At 46.9% G+C, this 24,647-nt stretch overlaps 2 protein-coding genes across 9 annotated transcripts in view; both read right to left on the reverse strand.

Moving 5' to 3' along the window:
• LOC110576373 (RNA-binding protein 4) overlaps positions 1-5,476 on the reverse strand; it is a 34,156-nt gene extending 28,680 nt beyond the window's left edge. For 2 of the 6 annotated variants that reach the window (XM_021685567.2, XM_021685568.2), the window contains exons 1-2: positions 5,337-5,476; positions 3,965-4,387 (exon numbers count right to left, since the gene is read on the reverse strand). In XM_021685567.2, coding sequence (XP_021541242.1) covers positions 3,965-4,376 — 412 coding nt within the window. In that variant the 5' untranslated portion in view covers positions 4,377-4,387; positions 5,337-5,476. Of the gene's footprint in view, positions 1-51; positions 802-3,964; positions 4,388-5,192 lie in introns of those variants that run through there. The other 4 variants (XM_021685565.2, XM_044919296.1, XM_044919294.1 and 1 more) reach the window with 4 other exon arrangements.
• A 6,859-nt stretch (positions 5,477-12,335) lies between these two features.
• RBM14 (RNA binding motif protein 14) lies at positions 12,336-21,290 on the reverse strand. 3 transcript variants are annotated; one of them, XM_021685560.1, is made up of 3 exons: positions 20,851-21,290; positions 13,988-15,452; positions 12,336-13,213 (listed from the first exon to the last, which is right to left on the reverse strand). In XM_021685560.1, exons 1-3 carry the CDS (start codon positions 21,185-21,187, stop codon positions 13,006-13,008), a joined length of 2,010 nt encoding a protein of 669 aa, XP_021541235.1. In that variant the 5' UTR covers positions 21,188-21,290; the 3' UTR covers positions 12,336-13,005. The 3 variants fall into 3 exon arrangements, with proteins under 3 accessions (XP_021541235.1, XP_021541236.1, XP_044775228.1); XM_021685561.2 differs by having other exon boundaries at positions 13,093-13,213; positions 15,342-15,452; XM_044919293.1 differs by lacking the exon at positions 13,988-15,452 and having other exon boundaries at positions 13,093-13,213.
• Between the last annotated feature and the right edge of the window lie 3,357 nt (positions 21,291-24,647).

Consider the following 24,647-nt stretch of genomic DNA (forward strand, 5'->3'; position numbering starts at 1 on the left):
CCTTACCCTAACCCAGCAAAAGCAAGCAAGCAGGGCAGCCTAAGTGGAGCCTTTAGGCTGCAGGAGGGATGGCAAAACCAGAACAGGGGACACCCCACCGCTCTCACCTCAAGCCTTAAAAGGCTGAATACCGCGCCCGATCCGCATACTGCTCCCGCTCATACCGGGCCATGTCGTACAGGGAATTCCGCGCGGCCGCCGAAGCTTGGGACAACTCACTCTCATGCCCGTAACCGTAGCCCTCTCCAACAGTGGGGACTGGGGCTGTAGCGCGACGCAGGGGGCTCCGATCCCGCCCGTAATATGAAGTGGAAGCTGCAGTAACAGCAGCAGCGGCTGCTGCAGCAGCAGCAGCTGTAGCAGCAGCAGCTCCTGAGGTCGGCAACAGGTGTCTATCGTAGGGATCAAGAGAGGTGGAGGTGAGGTGACTGGCCATGGCTGTGTTCTGGACTTGTGGCAGCTGGGACAGGGTCTGCTCTGCGTAATTATACGCAGAGGCAGCTGCAGCCGCCACTGCCTCATAGGACCGGGCAGCACGGCAGCGCTTGTAGTAGGCATCGAGCGCTCCGTACGCGTTGTTGTAATACAACGAATCCCCATAGCTCATGGTGTAAGGTGTACGCACTGCTCCATATTGCTCATTATATTGCTCGGTAAAGTCTGCCACTCGGCCCGAACGATCTATCGGACACTCTTTGGACCAGTGCCCCTCTTTCCCGCACCGATAGCAGCCGCTCTGGTCTCCCATCCCGGGCGCAGTCCTAAGCCGGCTGGTGGACAACTGCACGTGCATTCGTTTGCCTTGAAGAAACAGACGCAAGAAGGGTTGCTATCACTCTTAGTCATAGCCCGCGCCCCTACCCCAGACACCGGTCATAGCAATGGCTTTATCTAGACAACTCTAATGCAGGTCTCATTGCCAAAAGATTTAAACAAAACAAAACAAAAACAAAACAAAACAAAGAGTCCACTATATAAATTCAATATAATGACCTGATTTCAGGCAAAGATCAATTAGATGAAGAAATGTTTCAGCTCTAACACTAGTTTAATGCTTGTGCCCAAAAAAAAGCCTTTCATCCTTTGCCAAGTAATTGTAGACAAAAACTACCCTGAACAATGGCCTACTGTCAAAAGAAACTAAAGTAAGACTCCTCCACAAGATTCTGACATTTCCCATCTTCACTACCAAGACTGAGTTCATTAAGCAGGACAATGCAAAGGCTAGTCCCTTAGCTCCCCACCCCAAAAATCAAAGAGTAAAACCCAAACATCATCTGTGGCTGAATGTGATAAGCAAGTTTCAAGATTTCTGGGAAAAACACTCATGAATTGGGGGAAAAAGGACAATAAATACACACTGACGGACTGCCTTCCCCCTTAACGGAGTCCTTTAAATTGATGGTTCTGACAGTCATTCCACCAAAGATCCTTTAAAATCTGATAGCTAACTTTAGTGACCTCCTAAGGAAACAGGACAGACAATTCACAAGATGCCTGAATTTTTAGAAAGATTTTGAAAAACATGGAAGAAAAAGAGAAAGGAAGGTGAGAAAAAGAGAGAATAACCAGTAATAGTGGATCAAAGAGTTCATTTTAACAAGATTAAAATACTTTTTCTACTTAAACTAGGGATCAGAGAGATTCTAAGAATACACAAAAATACTATCTTTTGATGACAATTACAATTTATACTCTGGAAATAAAAAATACTACTTCTGGAAAACTTAACAAAAGAAGAAACTTTTCAAGAAGTTTAAGGATTAAATCTTTTCACAGAAAGTTTCCAGCTAACAAGATCTACCGATTTATTGGTAAGCAAAATTCCACCAAAAACTTCCAATGCAATTGGCTATGATGTACCCAAACATGCAATATGAAAAGTGAACGGTTAGCAAAGGAGAGTCAACAAATAGGTCTTCTACTCATCTTAACAATACAGAAATTAGTAAACAGACAATTTCACATGCAAAATTAAAATCCTGGGAAGCTGGAAAAGAGAAAAGGAGGTGGAAGGATCAAACTACCCCAAAAAATCCTGCTGTAAACATTACAGTGTAGACAGACTGCAAGTTAGGAGCTAAAATAAGCAATTAAGTACTTAACTGTTTTAAAGTGCTCACCTATGTCCCTCTGGCATTTGCCCATGGGACCATTTTGGCACCTAACAAGTGCAACCAAGGAACTAACCTTGCACATTCATGACATAAAGGTCATTAACTAACGCCCTGATCTAAGGATCTGTCAATTCCAAAGCCAGAAAAAGAAAATAAGTCTTTAAAAATATCTACAATTGATGTCTTTTAAATGAGCAAACGAGAGAATACACCGAACACTGAAAAACTAAAAGGGTCAAAAGACCACCTTCATAAACACTGCTACTCCCTGTACACCTGAACAGTACTAAGGAAAATGACTAATAGTAAGAAAAGCAGTGAAAATATAAATAAGCATAAGTAGCACCAGAGAGCCTATAGTTCATATGCCAAGAGTTATGCCATAAGGACAAGTTGTCCCGAATCAGTACACACACTGGCCTCCCCTTACACATGTAACTACTACAAGCAGACACAGCCACCCATTCTATGACTGGGTTAAAGCGGAGAAGTGTGTCCAAAAATTAGGTATCATATCACAAACCCTCCACAAAAGCAGCCTTGACCCCAATTAAGTTGTTGACAGCAAATAATTCTCAACTTACCAATTAAAAAAGAAAAACAAACTAGACCTGAGAGACCAGTGACACTTTTCTTTAATAATGCACAGCAATACCCACGACACAGTGCACCCATTACTTGGGGGAATGATGATCGGACCTCCAGCTCTAAGAAAGGTCCAATTTAAGGGAAATAAACACCCAAAACAGCAGCAATGACTCTTAACAAGAGGAGTACTCAGGAAAAGAAGCAGTAACTACCTTGTCTGGGCTAAAAAGGTTGGAATATACTTTAAAAATATACAAGGAATTGTGGAAGTATCCCATAACTTGGAAGTCGTTACAACCAAAGGGAAAAGGCTCCTTTTTGATACTGGGGACACAAAAGGGAGGGGTGGAGGGGGGGGGAGAAGAGTCAGCAACTCACCATGGTTACCACACTCACCCTCCCCGATTGCCACTCTTGCCATAGGAGCTCAAATCTTAAACCAAGAAAAGATAAAACCTTCCATATAAAGGGACAATCCATACCATTACTCATGCTGCCCCCCAGGCACACTAACAATCTAGCCAATGCTCTAAGGTTAACACCCATCTAAATGCTCTATTCACCAAGGATGTTAAGAGTCCACCCTCCAGTACAGTGAAAAAGCATTGCCATTATTGCCCCCCAAGCCCCAATATCTCCTCCTCAGAAACTTCTAAAATCAGACTTTTATTCTGGAGGGGCCTCATCCTCCACCAACAGAACCTCTTGGTAAAAGCATAATAGAAAACCGACAAGAGCGATAGCCCTTTAAAGACACCAGTTATCTAAAAACTAGTTATGTAATGACTACTTATCTTTACTGGGAAATTATGAGTTAGGATTGGGGAGTGGTTTAACAGGGATTCTGCTCCCCAAAGTGTTGCTGAGGATGCTCTTACCAGATTCTTTATATGTAAAATGAGGTATAATGCTGATACTGGGCTGAGGCAATAAATTCAGAGTGAACCAACGGAATATGCTCTACCAAGAAAAGGGAAAAAAAACTAAAAAGATAATTGGGGAAATCAAAGGAAAGGATTTCTGTGCTAACAGGCATAAAAGTCTTAGGAGTTCCAAACTAAAGCCATGTGGTAGACACTGACCTAACTAAGGTAAAGCCTCTAAATCCCATGTATTCTCCATTTTAAGTCCATCACCCACAATGCTTCACCATCAACACCAACAGCTGTATCTCTACCCCAAACCCCTCCCTTTACTTATCCAACCTATTTTCTGCATACAGCCTGTGTTCAGTCCTCTTCCCAAAGAGGGTGGTTCACCTTGAAACTCTGTGTTGTCAAGGCCCCTGATGGCCTCCACTGCATCCTCTGCCCGCTCCATGTGTACGAAGGCATAATCTTTCACGATGTCACATTCGATGACTGGGCCATACTCCTCAAACTTGGCCCGAAGCTCTTTGTTGGTACAGGTGGGGCTGATGTTGCCCACATGCAACTTGGTGGAGGTTTTGCTCTTATTCTTGCTGGCTTCCACGTTGATGTTCACCCCGTGTAGCTTGTAGTGGTGCAGGTTGCGTATGGCATCCTCGGCCGCCGTCTTGTCCTCTATGTGCACAAAGCCGTAGTTCTTAATGATGTCACATTCCAGCACCTTCCCATACTGCTCGAAGAGTGAGCGGATCTCCTGCTCTGTGGCCTCCCGAGGCAGGTTTCCAATGAACAGCTTCACCATCTCGACACAGCCTGCATGGGAAGAAACAAAATTTCTAACAAAAGACCTAAGGCTCATGTCAATTAAAACCAAAAACTCTAGGAAATATTTCCAGTTTTCCCTTTCTCTTACATGCCCACCTCCACAGAACAATCAAAGAAAAGTGGGAATATGGAGGCCTGCTACAGTACAAACTGCAGAACCCGTAAGAATGAGTAAATGTCTGTAATAGAAAGGTCCTTAGTAGACAAAGGGTTTGAAAAGAGCTGGAAAGCTTCTAACCAAAATGGAAATGAAAATGAGGGCATACATGCAGGGCTAGAGGTACTGGGCTTTTCTATCCACTGTGAGGTCAGAAAACGAAAGTCTAACTACTGGCTGGCTGAACTGTCTACTGAAATTATGAATTAGCTCTTCCTCTCGCAACCGAGCGAGTGGCCACCATTTCCGGAAAACTGGGCCTTATAATAGCTACGTTTTCGGGTTTCCTTTGGAAGAAGTGAACCGGAGACCCGGGCCAGAGAGCAAGGCATGAGGAGAGTACAGGAAGTGCAGGACTGGGGAACGCCTCTCCCGAGGTGCCATCCTAACGAGCTCCTGCAGAATGGGGAAATGCGTGGCCAGAGAACGGGGCTTCAGACTCATCAGCCAGACAACAATGTCTCAGGGCCCAAGAAATTCTCGAAAAGGGCTTCAATTTTCCTGAGTCTAAGGAAAATGCGGTTATCTATATGGAAACCTCAAGGCAGGAAACCGAGCCAAATCGGGTAGAAGGCAAGGTGGGGAGAAAGGGTATTCTCGGGGGAGGTCGTGGGGGAAGGGCTGCTTCAGGCTTACCGCGCAATGCCCAGCACCGAGGTCGACTCTCAGAGACGGGTGCGCAGGCCAGTACCCCACTACGATACCTCTGAAGCCCAAAGGAGTGAGGTAAGATTTAACAGGGCAAAAAAAAAGACAGCTGAGGGGCTTGGAGTCTCTCACCCGCACGGAAATCAGCAGGGGCTCTTCCTCGCGGCGCAGACGCTTCTGACAAAACGCTAAAATGGCGGCGGCCGCAGCAGTGACTCTGGGTAGAAGGGGAGGTGAGTGTACCACCGGATTGGCTGCTCAGTTAAGTTAAAGGCAGGCGTTCCCACAGATCCTCTTCCTGATTGGTTATCACCAACGCCAATTACCTGAGAGGCCGGGAAGAGGTGGAAACGTCAGTAACCCCGGAGCTTTTATGCGAATGCCAATGAGCGCCTAGCTCGCGAAGCCGAAGTCACTGATTGGGCAAGAGGTCGGCGTGAGGGAGGAACTACAAACGTGGGCTTCGCCGGCGGGGTGCGGCCCGCCATTAGGCGAAGCGAGCTAGGGCCCCGGTGTGGCGGTCTTTAGCTTCGTGGCGCCAACTTTGTGAAGCTTCCACGTTTTGCCACCGACACGTGCACATCCTGACAGCATCCCCCGCTCCATTTTGCCTTCTCCAAATTTCTCCTTCTACACTCCCAACCACCAACCCCTCGCAGCCAGGATGCTATACGATAGCTTAGATCCAAACGCCAGGAAGAAAAATAACGAAGCTTCCCCACCTGAAGAACCAACCTCCTCCTTTGCCCAAGAATCCACACCGTAGCCCTAGAAGTCCCGGAGCTCCCCTCGCATCAAAACTACTGTCATAGATGGTCAAAGGAATTCCGGAAACGGTTAATGGGCGCGGCTTCAATTAGGTTATAACGGCCCCGAAGTTGGCCCGGTTGGAGGCTGCGTTACTCAGGAGGCGCTGAGACCAGTTCCCGCGAGGAACCAGTCTCCCGGGGTGGGTCCAAGATGAAGAAACGGCTTCTCTGTGCGACCTTGGAGATTGAAAAGGCCCCCACCCCGCCCTGAGAAAAAACTGGAGCAGCGAAAGTTTTTTGTTTTATTTTATTGGGCGCCATCAGCCAGAGCTGTAGGTTTAAACTCCTAGAACCGACCTTAGAGGAGCCTAATCACATCCAGCTATAAACAAAATACAATCAAAACAGCATTCTCCAGAGCGTCCGGCTCCCTCATCACATTTTCTTTCTCATCCTTTGGCTTCTTCACATAATCCCATATTCTTTGAGCAAGCAATGACCCTTTGCGAGGCAGCTTTTGAAGAGAGAGTTAAAAGCGGGAGTGGGGAAAAGTGCTGGATGAAAGACCTTAAAAGCAGTGAGGTTATCTATGAGGAAAGGGATCATGAGTGAAGATAACATAACATACAACCGTCCAAAGTAGCCCCAGAAAGGGGGGTGGGGGCCATAAAAAGAAAGGAGTCAAAGTTGTGGAAATGAGTTTTAAAACCGGACCTGACTCAGGAATCAAATGGTGGAAATCTGGTCAAGACTTACTCTAGGGTGGGAAGAGCAAAGGACCTAAAAACATCAAAATATTTACAGATGTGGTGGTCACTAATCGTGGTCCGTTTTCATTGTGGATTTTGATACTGAAACTCTGAGACTGAGTAAAGGCCATATAATCCGTGATGAAGAAAATCAATTCCATGTTAGTCAGCTGTGTGTGTGTGCCCTTTTAAGGGGGCCAGCCATCAGATGAGGGTCACCACTCGATCTGCAGGGAAACGCATCTGGTATAGAAATTCTCTCAGCTCCTTTCAGTTTGATCTTCCAAATTTTGTGTGCCCCAACAGCCCTGGAGATAAACTTTCTCCCAAAATACCAAAGCAGATGAGACCCACTCACTCTATAAACTAAGAATCTCTCCAGGCCCAAAGGGGAGAGGACTGGGAATATAAATCTCAGGATCACAATCCATGCCAGTTTGCTGACCACAGCCTCCCCCCGCCCCGCCCCCAACACTCTCAATCTAATTAATTTACCTTCTGAAAGCCTTTAAGGTGGAGTAATAAGTCTCATTTTGCAAGCTCATCCAACTGAGTAAAAGCACATTAAATCATCACCTGCTTCTTAAAACCCACTGCAACTGGAAAATTTTCAAACTCATCCTGGTTCTTGCCAGAATCTCCCAATCTCTTTAACAAACACCCACCCCACCCCCCCACACACACTATGCTCCACCCACACACACCCCAAACCCCAACTATGCTCCAGTACACTGGCCTTTTTGTTCCAAGTTCATTCAGACTGGAATGTTCTTTCCCCAAGGTCCTTCAATGGCTAGCCCATCTAAAGACATCCCCCTACTCCAACCCTACCTTGAACTCCATGCCATGACTTCATGTTATTTTTCCAAATACTTACCACCAACTTGAAATCCTATTTGTTCATTCCATTTATTTCTCCTACCTCCCTCCCTCCCCCATCAAATACTTGTTCAAGGCAGGGACCTTTTCTTCTTCCCTACTCTATCCTCAATGTTAACTGCACCGGGAACATGGTAGACACTCAATTATTTGTTGACTAAGTTAACACAAGGGTGAATGAATGCAAGACTTAACTTCTTTTGGAAACCAAAAGGAGAAATACTTTGGATTTTCAGTCAGTATCAGCTTAAGACCATGGACCCTTAGTTCTAAAAACAAGCACTTTTACCCTTATTACCCAGTACGCTTTCCAGTCTCCCTCAAACAGAAAAAGCAGGTGCCCAAAAGCCAGGGGGTAACCTATGCTACAGCTTTTGATCATCAGGATGACCAGCTTGACAAATGCTAAAAAAATGAAGCTTTAGGTAGAAAGATCTGTTTGTAGTTCAAGCATCTCCATACTAATGCTGACCTATCCAACTCTATTTTACTGAGTACTAAAGAAGCTTAATATTCATTCCTTAAAAACCATTAAGGTTTATAAATTAAAACATCTGGTCCAAATCCTCTACCTTACCAACCCAACTATGCAAAACAATTGAATGCAGAGTTTTAAAAGCACCGTGTCCAGAACACTTTAGATGCCATTTGGGTGATTTTTAATTTGCTGATCAAGTTACCAAGCACCTAAAAGGTAAAGTGACTTGTCCAAAGTCATCTAGAAAGCTGGTATCTGTCATAGCCAAGCATAAACATACATTATTCTCACTGCAGATCTTGAAAAGACAAAAGTGCCTGGAGCCTGGACTCTTGAAAGAGAAATAAGGAAAAAATCCAAACTTGGGGGACGGGGAGAAACACTGATGTCAGTGAAAACCATTCAAATGTGAATAAACAATCTATTACTTTCACACCCTTAGGGGTGAATATATGTAATTTATACATATTAATAACTCTGGCTCCTGTCCAGAAATGAGTTATTGGTTTAGTAAGAGCACAAATTAAAAACCAGTATTCTCCAGGGATGTCCAGACTGGCCTTCCTTGACTAGGCCAGTCAAGCAAGCTTCCTAAGCTTCCAATTCCACTGGCAGCTACACTCTCTTACCCTCCCCTTACTGTCTTTGCAGGTTTCCTACCCCATACCTTTCTTTTCCATACCCAAGGAGAATCTGATCTCAGGACACTGAAGTGTTGCCTGAGACTGGAAATGACAAAAACTGGTGTGGTCCATGTCCTACTTCACTCCTAGGTACCACTCATTTAAAAAATCCAATGCTTCACTGTTAATTCATATGTGCTGCACTCACTCACACCTACATCCAAAGTCCTTTGCTCAGATGTGTGCTCCACTAGGCCAACCAATCTCCCCAGAATGTTCTAACTCATGTCTGTGAGACAGCTAGCATTAAAGAGCAGTGGCTATTTATGAGGTCCTACACTTGACACATGTTCTCATTTGATCCTTCTACAGTATTATGATTACAAGCAAAGTCCTGGATAGTTAATTCAAAATACTGATTCAATCCCTTGATCTACTTTCCAACTATGTGAGCTTAAGAAAAGTTATTTAACCTACAGCCTCAACTTCTTATTTATAAAAGAGGTTTAAAAATACTTAATGGCATTTGGATTACAATGAAGATCAAATGAAGTTCCTGTAGGAAATGCACTTTTAACGGTGCTTAGCAAGTGTTCAATAAATGTTAGCTATTACCTTCATTTTATAGATGAAAAAACTGAGGCAGAGTTCCTGACATGTCCAAGATCACACAGCTAAGTGGTAGAAACACGATTCAAACTCAGGAAACCTGATTTTAGAGCCAACACCCTTAGTCATTCTCTCTGTGCCAACTCAATTTTCCAACCAAACAAATCCCATTTCCAGAAAGTTTTAACTAGTGGAACTGCCTCTTCCTCATCTTCCACTACCCTAGTATTGTTTAACTGTAACTAGTTCATTGAGGTAGGTCCTTACTCCCCAGATTATAAATTCAAGGCCAGCACAAGGGCTCAGCTACTTGAACACTGTGTATTTCCAGTACTAGAGACACACAATATTCCAAATGATTTAGAGCTGTACTTGAAATAATTTTAAGAACTCCTTTTTTTTTCTTGGAATACTCTAGATTCTACCCTTTATGATCTCTCTAAAGATAAATGTAAAACTTAGGTGAATATAAATTTTTCACCTGCTCATCTTTTTTTTTTAAGATTTTATTTATTTGAGAGAGCGAGAGCACAAGCAGGGGGGGTAAGGCAGAGAGAGAGGGAGAAGCAGACTCCCCGCTGAGCAGGGAGCCCGACGCAGGAGGCTTGATCCCAGGATCCTGGGATCACGACCTAAGCCGAAGGCAGACGCTTAATCGACTGAGCCACCCAGGTGGCCCTCACCTGCTCTCCATCTTATCTTCTCTATTACCCAACCTTCTATTATATACAGTCCATAAATCTAGGAAATTTATTTTCATTATGACCTCAGTCATCCCCTATTACGGTCAGCTTACTTGGCTTGATAGGACAAAATGACTGGAGAACCAACAGTCTATGCAAACACTGGTAGAGCTTAGGTGATGGGCATGACTAGAAAAGCAGCCTACCCAGAGGCTGACCTCTCAGGGACAGTCCCATTACCTCCAGTACAAGGGATGGGGCCCCAGGCCTATCCCAGACAGAATTTGAAACAAAGTCCAAACCTCAGAAGAGAGCAGACTGACAAGGTTAGAAGCCTCTATGTGATGTTGTTCCAGGAATAAACCATCTTAAACTTCTCCAATGAAGGCCAAGTTGTAGAGGTAATAGATGCAGAAGTGCAAAAATCTGAAGGACACTGGGAGCCCATATTCCCCACCTCTTACCCCAAAACACATTAAATGTCTGTCCTCCCATTCACTCAACCCAACCATCTCCAAGTTACAGGACCCAGGAACTCAGAAATCCACTAAAAGCAAAGTATGAGGAGTGGGCTATAGGATTAACACAGGTGGCATAATTTAAATAAAAGAGGGAGAAGCGAATTTTAAAACAATCTGCAAGAAAGAAGAGAATGACAAATGTTTTAGCTTTGTAGTCTCTTCTACTTAAACAACGAAAAACCTAAGGGCTGAGACAGCAAGGGCATCAGGATCTGAAGATGACAGGCAGAGTGATCATCTAGGCCAGGTCACTCTGAAGAACTTGGGCTGCAATAAAGAACACTGGCCCCAAGAACACATTAAACTGTTTTTCACAGGCACCCTGGGACTGGGGTAGTGGCAGAACCCTCACTGGAGAAAAAGGAAGACAGAAAGCCACATGACAAAGAAATATTACAAATAGACAGGCCACAATCACAGCCCTGTAATCAACCAACCCTCTATTTTCCGGAATAATAACCAGAGCTAAGCTTGTTAGCTTGGCCCTCAGATCACCCCACCCTCCCTGCAGAAAAGTAACAAGAAACCTATGAACTCCCCCTCCCAGTCCTGTAAAGAAATGAAAAGGAACAGCAAAGCACCTGGAGGCAAAGCAGTGAGCAGAAAGAGAAGCAAGGAAAAGAGCTATGGCCCCAGTAACCCCCTGAAATTACCCCAGTTAGCATCCACAAGAACTCATGATTATAAAGATCATATACTTTTGCCCGCTGGGCAGAGGGAAGAGAACATCTGGGGGCAAGCTACTCTGTCACAGGCAAATTCACAAGAAACCAGTGAGAGGCAGAAAAGAACCCACCTGAACTCCACTTGATTGACACACACAAGTCCCCAAAATCGCCTTGCCCCAGCAGGCTCTCAAATTGAATCTCTAAAGCCCCCTTTCCAAAAGGAACATCAATAGGTTCATCCCCAGCCAGTCGTCTTCTATTCACTCGTTATTAATAAGCCCAAGCCTCCATCTTGTCCCTGGCTGGAACTTTTTTTTTTTTGCCAGGCCCTCTCAACAGCCCCTCTCCCCCTCACCCCAGCCCACCCATCCCAGAATAAAAGTATAAAAAGAATCTTCAATTCCTCACTCTAACCCAACATCCCTACTTGGGTTATGCTTGTACCTCACCCCCTTCCCAATCTGTGAGGATACCTTCAACTATAAACCCAGCAAGAACACATCTGGAAACCCTAACAAATGGAGACAGGGTAAGTGAGTCTCAGGGCACCAATGTGGCAGAAGTTGGCAGGACGCAGGAAGGACGCTCCATGGTGATGGTTCAACAGGCGGAATACCAGGTCTATGGCCAGATCCCCCATACCTGCTTCCGATTGTCCCTGCTCCTTTCTCTAACCACAGGGAAGTACCAGACACTGACATCACCCTTACCCCACCACTGACTCCCTTCTGGGTCCCAGCTCCAGCACTCACTCAAGTCCACCCCCTGGAGGATCCACTAGACTTGTAAGCACCAAAGCAGCCCATTTCCTCACTTTTCACTTGAGAAGCCACCCTGCTGGAGCACAGGTTGTTTCTGAACTGGAGACAAGTTAGGGGAAAATGGGCAGTAAATTTACTGCATCTTGGTGTGATCAATTCAAGTTAAGGGCTGAGAAAAGTCCAAGCAACTTGGTCTGGACTCTCCAGTCCTAAAGATGGCAGACTAGCAGGACGATGATGACCTAAATCCCTCTAGGCAGCAGGAAAATCACTAATTCCCACATTCAAACCCCTTTCCTTATCTGCCCTGGGTTCTCCAGCTGCCTTTCCTTTAGCTATCATGTCTTCCTGGATGTCAAACTGGCTCCTCTGAAACTGAGTGCAATCAAGACAATGACAACCAGGTTTCCAAACTGCAAATTGCCCCAAGTTTTATTTGTACTCCATACAAAAGGGAAAAAAAATCAAGGTTTTCTAACACCACCTACTTGGGGAGATGGGGATGTGGGACTGTGCCACTCAGCATCAGCTAGAACATCAGGGGGTCAGTAGGGATTTGGACATATACCAACCAACTGTCCCGACAGGAACTCAGTCTCAACACAGTCTATAGAGGGACAAAGTCAGGGTCCCCTGGACTGCTGGCACAGCTTGGCGCATAGGAAATGGTTAAGCTAACCCTTTCCTGGCCTCCCTCACATCTAAAAAGAAAAAGGCGCCGCCGACCTCAGCTGCAGGTTGCTTCCCCATCCAGACGACCTTAAATATCGCGCAGAAAAATAAAAGGGAGCCAGGAAAAAATAAAAACATAAAAGAAATTCCCATCCTGGGAGATGGGAGGCAGGGGAAAGGGGAAACCGCAGATCTAGAGCCAGTAGCAAGATTTGCTGCTGAGGCGAAGGAACAAAGTAGGTTACTGCCGAACACTCAAAAGGATCATCTCCTGGGGAAGGCCCACAGGGTAGAGGGGATGAAAAACCGCAAACGGGAGAGGTATGGGCCAGTGGTTATAACCTGGGTCTGCACCCTACCCCACCTTTCCTCTCCTTCCCTCCCTGTGGTGCCCCATCCCAGGACGGCCCTACATGCGGCGCTGGTAGCCAGAGTGCATCTGAGCTGCCCGCAGGTAATCATTATAGGAGCCCGAATAGCGTGCGTAATCGGAATGGGCATCGGGCAGGCGACGGTAATCCAGCGAGGACTTTGTCGGCGAGCGGCGGAACGAAAGCTGCGACTCTGATAAACGGCGGTAATCAGAGAGCTCGGCTAAACGCCGGTCGGAACCATACCTAGTCGAGAGAAGAAGACAGTTGGTGAATGAGACAATTGAGGGGAGGGCTCCAGGTGGGCATGGGGGAGATGCCAATGGGGATAGGGAGGGTGTGATCAGATTGGTCTCCAACAAACAAGATTTTGTCAGAAGGCTCATCACCCTATCCAGGGCAAGAAATCAAGCCTGGTTCAACTCAGTGGGAAACCAAGCCCACCACTGAAGCCCTCCCTTCTCAACTGGCCAAGGTGGATTTGGTCTACATTCCCAAACCACAAACAAACTATCCCCCCTGGGCCCTGCACAGAAAGACCTTGGTTGTTTATCAACAGAACGGCGGATAAAAGCAAGGTCCCCAACTTCCCAAGAGTGGACGCACCTCATACACCGTGCCTTCAGCCAGTGAGTGCTGAAGGGACTACTCTTTCAAACCCACCCCACCAAAGCCAGGACAACCACGTAACAGGCTTAAGGATCCTTGAGACGGTGGGAAAGGCTATGGGCCACAATCCTGCAGGCAGTAGCTCCAATGGCACTTGGGCTAGCCTAGGCAGGTGACACTTATCCCAGCCTGACTAGCTGGTACCACCCCAGGCTGAGCACTAACGCTCCACCTGAACCCTGGTGACCAGAGAAGTTCACAGACATCAACCCCCCGGCCTTTGGACATCCCACAGGAGTAGAGGAGAGAAGACCAAGGGAGGGGCCAATGGCTCCACTTTCCCTCCCATGCCAACCTCAGCCCCTTGCCCTAAGCCCCAGCTGGGGGCAGAGGCGGGGGGGCATACAGTACCTTTTCGACATGGCGACAGCCTTTTTGTAGGGATCGTCGTAGCTGGCCCGGGGTGGGGAGAGGCGGGTACGCTCATAGGGCGGCGGGGTGCTGTTGGCGTTGGCAACGGCCCCCTGGGACATGGACAGGTAGGCTGCAGACGGCTGACCTGCCCCATCGTAGGCATTGCCCGGCTGGCCACGGTAGGAGGCAGCAGCCTGGGGATGCTGCTGGGCAGCATAGGAAGCAGCCAATGAGGCTGACGACTGAGTGCGGTACGGAGCTGCCAGGGTGGCAGAAGGCTGGGCCCCGTAGGCAGCTGCAGCACCATAGGAGCCAGTGGCCGCAGCAGCTGACTGAGCCCCATAGGAGCCGGACAGGCCCATTGATGCTTGAGCCCCATAACTATTCAGCTGGGTCTGAACAACCGGCTGGGCCCCATAGGAGCCAGCCATTGGGGTAGTGGCTTGTGCAGCGTAGGCGGCTGGTTGGCTGGCATAGGCAGCAGCTGTAGCTGGCTGTGCCACATAGGCAGCCGGCTGGGAAGAGTAGGAAGCAGCCTGTTGTGCAGCATACGGGGCGGACTGGGCATTGTAAGAGGCCGAGGGCTGGGCATTGTAAGAAGCTGCCTGGGCCCCATAAGCTAGTGAGGAGGCTGCAGACTGGGCCCCATAGGAGGCTGCCTGGGCCCCATACGAGCCTAGGGAGGAAGCTGCTCCCTGGGTGTTGTAGGAGGAGGCAGCCGCGCGAACCCCATAGGAAGAGGCAGCCTGCGCGCCGTAAGACGATGGCTGGTTACCATAGGAGGCAAGGGAGGAACCCTGAGCCCCATAGGAGTTGAGCGAGGAAGCCGCAGCTGGCTGACCCCCGTAGGAGGAGAGGGCCGAGGCCGAGGGCTGGGCTCCACCATATGGGCCAAGCGAGGAAGCTGCGGCAGACTGGGAGCTAGGGCTAGCCAGCTGGCCCCTATATGGGGCCCCAAGGGAGACAGAGGGCTGAGCGCGGTAAGAGGCTGCCTGGGCGGTCATGGGCTGAGTCCGATAGCCGACACCCAAAGAGGCAGAAGGCTGGGCCCTGTAGGCAGCTCCCAGCGACACTGAGGGCTGGGCCCGGTAGGTGGCTGGCTGGGCCGTCAGAGGAGCCACATAGGAGGCTCGGGGAGGTGAACGGCGCAGGGGGCTGCGGTCGCGACCAAAGAAGGGTGGTGTGGGCTGACGGGCTTGCCCATCAAAGCCACCAGTGCTGTTGCCAAAAGCCTGCTGGTAGTCGAAGGTGGCAGAGAAGCCACCAGTTCCAGGGAATGCCGTATCCCCAGCCCCTGGTTTCTTGGTCTTGTCCCCAGACTGGATAGCCAGGCCGGGCCCCTTCTTCTGACCCTTGGTTGAGAGTTCCACGTTGATGCGCTTGCCCTTCACTTCTTTGCCGTTGAGCTGCGCGATGGCGGCTTTGGCATCTGCTTCCTTCTCCATGTGAACAAACGCGTAGTCTGATAAAGCAGCAGACAGAGGGTTAGCAATTAGGGGGGCAGGGCATGCTACCTGATGGGTCCCAAACTGGACACACAACAGCACCCAGCTGTTGCCAGCTACCTCCAGGCCTCCAAACCCTCCTCTCCAGGAGTATGTCATAAAACATGGCTCCCACATAACAAAGCTTCCAGACTGTCCCAAGCAGTCACCTTTCCCTATGGCCTTCTCCCCATTCTTCCCTTTCCCCCTGCTACCTTTCTGGCGAGAGAAGAAAGAACAAAGATGAACTAACACAGGAGAAAAATCTTTCCAGCTCCTCTAAGTGTAAACCACCAGCCAAAACACAGAAAGGGTTCCTGGATCACTCAATTATTTAGTGTTCTCTAACCCAAGTCACCAAACACTACTGCTCACCTTTGAAGCTTAACTCTGAAACACTAGAAATGACCACTATGTCTTAGCATGACCCATGTCTCAGCCCAGGGTCCAGTTAGAGCGGGAGAGCTAGACTGCAACGCACAGTTCATTAAATTCCTCCAATGTGATCTCCCCTTTTCTCAGAGTACTTCCATTTTCAAAGTATTTCCATGCACAGGCCTTCATTTGGGCCTCACAACAATCCTGTGAGGCAAGCAGAGCAAAGGATCATTATCTCCGTTTTACAGGTGGGCAAACATGCTCAGAGAATTTATATGGCTTGCCCTAAATCAAAATCAGAGCCAGGAACAGAATGTCAGTTCTTCCGTGCCCCTTCACTATACCAGTCTATCCCTGAGAAGTCAATGTGTAAGGTAAGACCGTGTAACATGACTAGAAATTTTAAACTTAGAACAGGAAAAGCTGGAACCCATTTAAGCCAAAGAGGTGTGGGAATGGAAATCAAGCCTCCTGGCTAAGTTCAGGCTCAAGCCCCCTCCCCCAGGCTCATATCCTCTACTTGTTCCTCTTCAAAGGACAGAAATATACCTTACCCCTTGCACGCCTGTTCACAGAGCGATTGTTTACAGGAAAGAGCTGGTTTCCTAGCTTCAAGGTGAGAAGCTGCAACTACTGCAGCTTGCAGTCTCTGCTAAGCAGGTTACCCTTGAGGTCCTCATTCAGGATCTGAATGAGCTGTGGTGGGATACAGACTTAAGACAAGACGCTGATCTCAATGTCCTACTCATCTACCACACAGAAGGAGACTATATTAGATTAGAAGGGGGAGGAGTGGGAAGAAATTCTTATTCATGTCCAAACTCACAAACCACAATGGTGCAAGCAGGGTATGAAAAACAATGACAAGATCATGCTCATGGGAAATAAGGTCATGCACTTAAACCCATCTGAATCTGTGGCTACTTAGTACCAAGTACCAGGACCCCATCTCTCTCACATCAGTTTAGGAAATGAAGAACTACCTGAATGAAATCACTAAAATTCCATTCTTGAAGATAAAAAATCCTTTTAAATAGCCTTGAAATAAGTATCGTCTAATTTCTAGAAATTTTCATACCAGGATGCCCTCTCTAGCTGTTCTGAGAGAGCAAGTCATTTTTCTCAATGTGAGGCAATGCCACCAACCTGCGTCTCTTACAAATGAAAATAAAAATATAATCAACAAGTCAGAAGTACGGTATAGCACAAGGAATCCTGAGTTAGGCACTTACAAGCCTCAGTTATAGATCCTGATATCACTGACTTGCCAAATCTGTCCTACCCACCTCAGAGTTAGGAGATTCAAATAAGAAAATAAAAGTGCCTTGCAAAATATAAATAGCTATATAATGATAAAGAATTATGATGATTATTTAAGCCTGATTATGATGATTATTTAACCATAGGCTTCTCTCCCTACAGAATATTATCCTTCATTTGTAATAACAAAAAACAAGAGCTACCATACCGTTTGTATATGCAAACTTAGAACTGCCAGACATGACAAAAAAAAACAAAATGAACCTTCACAACTCTCAGTCCTCACACCCCCATGGTCAGAACCTGATTTCTTATCTACCAATTAAGGCAAAAGTGTTCCTTTTGGCTTAGCCACAGGGTACTAGAACTCTCCTATGGTCTCTCACCTCCACTTTGGGTAAAGGTAGCTAAAAATAGATAACTGGTGGTCAGAGATCTCCTTAAAAGCAGAGGCTGGGCTGACCCTCCAGAGAATGCAATGGCAAACAGAAAATGGGAGCTTGTAGGCAGATTAAGGTAAATGGAAAAAAATCTCCAGGCACTATGAGAGAATATTAATGAATGGTATTATAGTCCTGGCTAACCTACCCACAGATTCCTGAGACTGTAACAAGCTAGGGAAAAACACCCAAAAACAAAAACTTCAAACAGTTTACAAGAGCAACAGGACATCCCACTGTCTACTCTCTATTTAGCTGGGTTTTGTTAAGAAACGGACCAAGTTGAAATTTGAAAACTGAGATTTCACATGTAAAATTCAATTGACCACCCAGATGAGTTATATCACTGCTTTTTATCACTGGTTTTTAAAAAAGCCATCAAACAGAATTATAACCAATTTACATCAAAAAGTTCCTAAGCCAGACGTTATAAAGAGAAGTGGGACTTGGGTTGTCCAGCTGATTCAATCACATCAGGGCTAACCCTATCACAGCCAGTAGCCAAACCAAGACCTAGCCCTATCAAAAATGCCCAGGAACCCACTTAATCCTAGGACGATGAAAAACCAGAAATCTAGAGAACTCCAGGAACCCAACTGCCTGAAGAGCTAGTTCAGTGGCTAGTAACCACTGAAAGAAATCCACTGCATTTAAAGGCATTAGCAAACAATGTTTTACACAGATCACCTATTGATCTGGTGGCATCACAATTCCTCTAGCATCAAAGTTAAGAGAATCCAGAAAAATGAATTTTCCTATCCTGAGAAGAGTAGAAATCTCTTAACTTTAAACTACAGATTTGTGTACAGGAGGGTAAAATGGCCACCTACAAAAAAAAAATAGAGGAAACCATTTCCTCTTCTGCCTTTCAGACCTCCCCTGAAGCCTAAATGGTTCCTAAAGCTGTCAGCAACTTACATACTTCATCTTTGAACACCCAACAGAATGTAACCCATGGACAGTAGTTACAATCCACTGTTGCTATGGAGATTTTTGCTCTATAAATCAAATCATATCTAAGCTTCAGGGGTAACCAAGCAACTGTTTTTCCTCTGTGAAATAAAACAGAACTGATGGTCCTGTGCAACCCCAAGCTTCTGTGCTTTTCAAAGACCTCACAGCCCAACACCAGAAGACTCGATCATCGAATGCCCATTCCCAACCCAAGAAATTAGTTTTTATAAAGCCAGAACCAGTCTCTTCTGCTACATTCCCAACTTAAAAACTTCACTTTCTTTTACCCGAGAGAGACAGAAAAGCCTCAGTGGAGAATATGATAGTCAAATCTTTCCCAGAGCCTCTTACAGCAAAGTATATCAGGACCTCTCTTATGTACCACGGTAACTACAAATAACAGCTAACCACTACTCCCTGATGCAGTTAACACATTTCTCCTAACTCAATGTTTACAAAAGGATAAAACAGACAAAACTTTCACTTTCTCACTAAGAGTGAGCCAGGAGTTCTATAAACCACATGCAGTGATCCACTTCACCCTCCCCACCACTGTCACTTAGTCTCAGTCCAGAGCGTATCCAGGCAAATTTTTGGTTTCTCTACCACCTGAAAGCAAGCTTCTTGACCAATGAGTTCCATGGAGACTGTCCCCTCAGATGTTAGTTTCTAGATTCCCAATCTAGTAGTCATCTTGCCTGAGAAGCACAAAAGAAACTTGGTAGGTCAATTAAACACAAAACTCTCATAATGAGTCATGTACCCCCATCCATTTCCTGGCCAGATGCCCTTCCTACTCTAACTCTAAACAAAAGCAAAAATCAGTGCACCATACAGCCTGCCTTAGAGCACCCAGTAGGAAAGCCTGATTCCGGACATTCGTAGACTTGCATAACCTGAGTTGAGGGAAATAGAATGTGGTATTAATGCAGAGCAAGGAATTGCTCCTAGCAGTGGAGACTATGACCCTTTACACTCTCCGAGTTATAAAAAGGACAAAGAATGGCCCAAAAGATAAGCCTTTCCAGGAGAGCAAATGAAGTGTCTTGGTGGAAATAAGGACCTGCACTCATTTATTTCCTATCCCCAAAACTTTTCACACAGGGTAAGGGAAGGTATGAATCCAACACTAGGAGCAGGGCATCAGATGCTCCCCCAGGTTGCATGCTTCAAGATGGCAAAGCAAAGTTAACTCTGATCTGTTCCCAGAGGAAAAGAAACTGGCCACAACCACAAGGGCTATCCCACCAAACCTTGCCAACATAAAAGAAAAAGAACTTACAGGATAGAAACCTAGACTACAAAAGTCAACTGGGTCCCAAAAAGGAAGTCGGGCCTAAATTACAGTGATACATTTTTCTCGAAGGCAAACTAGGGATCTACCCTAAGGATTAGACTACTCCAGCAAAGACGAACAGCAAGTAAATCTGTTTTGCCAATGTTTAACGAAGACCTCTCACGCACCCCTCTCCATGTCCCCCTCAGCCACAGAGTATGCCCCCTCGCAAAATCACCGACCTTATAAAAGAACACTGCCCTGAGGGCATGGGCTGGCAAGTAGAAGCTAAGGAAGAGGCCTTGATAAAACAAGCCTCCTTCCACATTCAAAAGGTCCGGGTTTCCAGTTTATAGATGTAAAATCGAGCCCAAAGAAAAAAACCCAAGTTTGAGGGACTTGGAAAACAGCGTTGCCACGCCTAACCCACCTAACAATATTCAAAGGCCAAAGTGATTCGGAAGGGGCCCCTTCTGTACCCACGAGTAACTACACCCATGAGCAGACCCATGCCACACAAAGCTATAAGATCCCAGCCCGAGAAACGTCCAAGGGCCCCGTTACCTTCCGCTCGGGAGCATTCATCGGGAGGGAACACGAGGGTGGCCTTGGGGCGTCAGCCCCCACCTTTTCCCTCTTCCCTTGCTCTCTGACCGACGTCTGGAGAGAAAGTGGGGAAGTGGCGAAATCTTCCCCGCTCCATGATCCGGCTTGTGCCCGTCACTTCCCAATTTCCGCTCGGTGCCAGGCCCAGGAGACCAGTGGAAGGCGCGCCCCCGGTACACTCGCAAGTCTCTCAGGCGCGTCCCCGGCCCCGTAGCTCGGCTCACATTGGCCGCCGAACCCACCCAGAGCCGCTTCCTCCCATCTGGAGAATGGTGCTTGGACCGCAGGGGAGGAGGGTGGCTCTACCCAACGCTCCCCCAACACCTCAGGCCTCGCTCCCGCGGACTTCCCCACCCTCCCCAACCGCGCCGTGACCGACCCCCGGGAAAGGGGCGTGGCTAACAAGCAGAGTGCCCAGAGCGCGCCCGCGCCCCCGCCCGCCCCCGCGCGCCCCCGCGTTACCTTTCACCACGTCACACTCGATGACGCGTCCGCGGCGCTCGAAGAGGCTGCGCAATTCCTGGCTCGTGCACGCAGCCGACACATTGCCCACGAAAATCTTCCAAGTGTTAAGAGGCCGTGGGCGCGACATCTCCACCACGAGCGCGCGCCCCGGCCGCAGCTCGTGGCCGTGCAGGGCCTCGATGGCGCGCAGCGCGCCTGCGTTCTCGCGCATGTGCACGAAGGCGAACTGTTTCATGACGGCGCAGCTCATGACCGTGCCGTAGGGCGCGAAGAGGGCTGCTAGCTCCTCTGGCGTTGTATCCGCCCCATCGACGTTTCCCACGAATATCTTCATTTTGCCGCCGCAGCCGCCTTCCCGGAGAGCCGGGACCTCTCCTCCAGCGACAGGCGAGACGTCCGACCGGCCGGCAGTCCTCCCCAGGAATGGCTGGCGACCGAGAACCCCGCCGCGCAGGCGCTCTGACCTAGCCAATCGGGGCCGACATCCCGCGCGTCCTACATCCAATCAGAGAGGCTGAAAGAAGATGCGCTCAGGCGCAGCCAATCCCAGAGGGTCTGGAGCCCGCTCGTTGGCGGAGGGGGCGGGAAAGGGACGACGGCGCGCGACCAACCGCCACTGCCGGGGGGAGGGGGAAAGGGGAAGGGAAAGGGAGGGTTGGAGAAGGGGGAACGCGCGCGGGGAGCGTCGGCGGCGGAGAGGCCTAGTCGGTGAGACGGGGCCTCTAGCCCGGGTGGGGCCGGGATCGGCGGGCCGAAGGAAAAACTTTGTTCAGTCGGAAGTCAGAGCTCCTCCCATTCTGGCAACCTAGGCCAAACCAGGAGGTGGCAGCGAGCGTGTCTACGAGAGGGTCAGGCCTGGCGGAAGAAATCAGGACAGCCGCCTTCAGTCAACGAACTGCCGCCTCCAGGACTGTGCTGGGCTGTCTGAGGGGCCTGAGAGGCATCTGCCCCGGAGAGCCCTCGTGCTGTTAATTCATTCTTTGGAAACACATTCCCTGATGTTGCTGAAGTCGTGGCAGAAGATGGAGACCGAAAAGCGGAGTTTCGTCTCTGCCTTTATGGAATTTCCAAAAGAGGAATAATGAGATGTATCTCTCTTGTGTGCGTTTGAAGTTTTCCACAATAAAAAGTTTAATGAAACAATATTAGGTCAGAACAGTCCCCGAGGGAACAAAAGTTGAGCCTTAAAAAAAAAAAAATCAAAACCAATAGATGTATGTAAATAAAAATATTTTGCATGGCAGAAGACATCAAAAACATAAATACATGTGACAAACTCAGGAAAATATCTACCTACATGTTCATTCTACTAATTCTACTGAGCACCTACCAAACGGTTAGCACCAAGGATATAGCAGTGAACAAAAAAGTGACAAAAATCCTGACCTTGGAGTTTATACTATGGTGGAGAGAAACAGATAATAAACAAGTAAAACATACGGACTGTTAGACGGTATTAGGGGCGCCTGGGTGGATCATTCGGATGGGCGACCCACTCTTGATTTCAGCTCAGGTCTTGATCTCACGGTTGTGAGTTCCAGCTCAGCGTTGAGCTCTGTGCTGGGTGTGGAGCCTACTTTAAAAAAGCAAAAAGTGAAAAAAAAAAAAAAAAAGATGGTGCTAAAGATTTGAAAGACAGAGCAAGCCATCCGAAGGGGAATCATTCCAGCCAGAAAGTACAAGTCAAAAAGTCCTGGGGCAAGACTATGTCTGCCTGTTCAAGGAATAGCAAAGTGCCAGTATGGCTGGAGACTAATGGAGTAAATAATAGAGCATGAGGATGTAAGGGGAGGTTGTAGCCAGTAAAATGACTGGTTTTCATTTCTTTTTTTTAAGTGTTTATTTTATTCAACAATTCTATACCTCACCAGGTATGCATCACAAGTGCACTCCTAAATTCCCATCACCTATTTAACCAATCCCCCACCCACCTCTCCTCTGGGTAACCACCAGTTTGTTCCCTATAGTTAAGAGTTTGTTTCTTGGGGCGCCTGGGTGGCTCAGTTGGTTAAGCGGCTGCCTTCGGCTCAGGTCATGATCCTGGAGTCCCGGGATCGAGTCCCGCATCGGGCTCCCAGCTCAGCAGGGAGTCTGCTTCTCCCTCTGACCCTCCTCCCTCTCATGCTCTGTCTCTCAAATAAATAAGTGAAATCTTTAAAAAAAAAAAAAGATTTTGTTTCTTGGGGGGCCTGGGTGGCTCAGTCAATTAAGCATCCAACTCAATTTCAGCTCAGGTCATGATCTCAGGGTTGTAAGGTGGAGCCCCACATCAGGCTCAACACTAGGCGTGGAGCCTGCTTAAGATTCTGCCCCTCCCCACCTCCCTCTCTTTCTCCCTCTAAAAAAAAAAGAGAGACAGAGTGTTTCTTGGTTTGTCTCTCTCTTTTTTCCCTTTGCTCCTTTGTTTTTTTCTTAAATTCAACATATGAGTAAAATCATATGGTATTTGTCTTCCTCCGACTGGCTTATTTTTCTTAGCATTATACTCTCTAGATCCACCTATGTTGTTGCAAATGGCAAGATTTCATTCTGAATAATATTCCATTTTATATATATATATATATGCTACAAATATATATATGCTATTATATATATATGTTATAATAGCAAAGTGCCAGTATGGCTGGATGGATAGATGATAGATGATAGATAGATAGATCTATATATCTCACAGCTTCTTTATCCCTCATCATCGATGGACACTCGGGCTGCTTCCATCATCTTGGCTAATGTAAATAATGCTGCTATAAACATAAGGGTGCATGTATCCCTTTGAATTAGTGTTTTGTATTCCTTGGGTAAATACCCAGTAGTGCAATTGCTGGATCATAGGTTAGTTCTATTTTTAACTCTTTTTTTTTTTAAGATTTTATTTATTTATTTGACAGAGACACAGCAAGAGAGGGAACATAAGCAGGGGGAGTGGGAGCCCGATGCGGGGCTCGATCCCAGGACCCTGGGATCATGACCTGAGCTGAAGGCAGACGCTTAAGACTGAGCCACCCAGGCGCCCCACTGCCCATTTTTTAATTAGGTGTTTTTTGGGTGTTGAGTTGTGTAAGTTGCTATATAACTCATACAACTTATAAGTTGTAGAAGTTACACAATTATAACATTGTAACTTATACAATTATAACTTATACAACTTATAAGTTGCTCATTGTCATCTTTGACTCCTCTTTCAGATATGTCATTTGCAAATATCTTCTCCCATTCCATAGGTTGCCTTTTAGTTTTGTTGATTGTTTCCTTTGCTGTGCAGAAGCTTTTTATTTTGATGTAGTCCCAATAGTTTATTTTTGCTTTTGTACCCCTTGCCTCAGGAGACCTATCTACTAAAAAGTTGCTCTGGCTGATGTCAGGGAAGCTACTGCCTGTGCTCTCTTCTAGGATTTTTATGGCTTCACATCTCACTTTGAGATCTTTAATCCATTTTGAATGTATTGTTGTATATGGTATAAGAAAGTGGTCCAGTTTTCCCAATACCATTTGTTGAAGAGACTTTTTCCCATTGGGTATTCTTCCCCGCTTTGTCAAAGATTAATTCACTATATAATTGTGGGTTTATTTCTGGATTTTCTATTCCTGGATTGCAAGAGTGGTTCACTATTCACAAATTAATGTGATACATCACATCAATAAGAGAAAGGCTAAGAACCATATGATCATTTCAATAGACACAGAAAAAGTATTTAACAAAGTACAACATCCATTCATGATAAAAACCCTGGGTTTTACTTCTAAGTGAGGCTGGAAGTCTGTGGAGGGCAGAGGGCAGGGGGGTTCATCTGATA

This window comes from Neomonachus schauinslandi, chromosome 11 (genome assembly GCF_002201575.2).
Source record: "Neomonachus schauinslandi chromosome 11, ASM220157v2, whole genome shotgun sequence".
Classification (NCBI taxonomy): domain Eukaryota; kingdom Metazoa; phylum Chordata; class Mammalia; order Carnivora; family Phocidae; genus Neomonachus; species Neomonachus schauinslandi.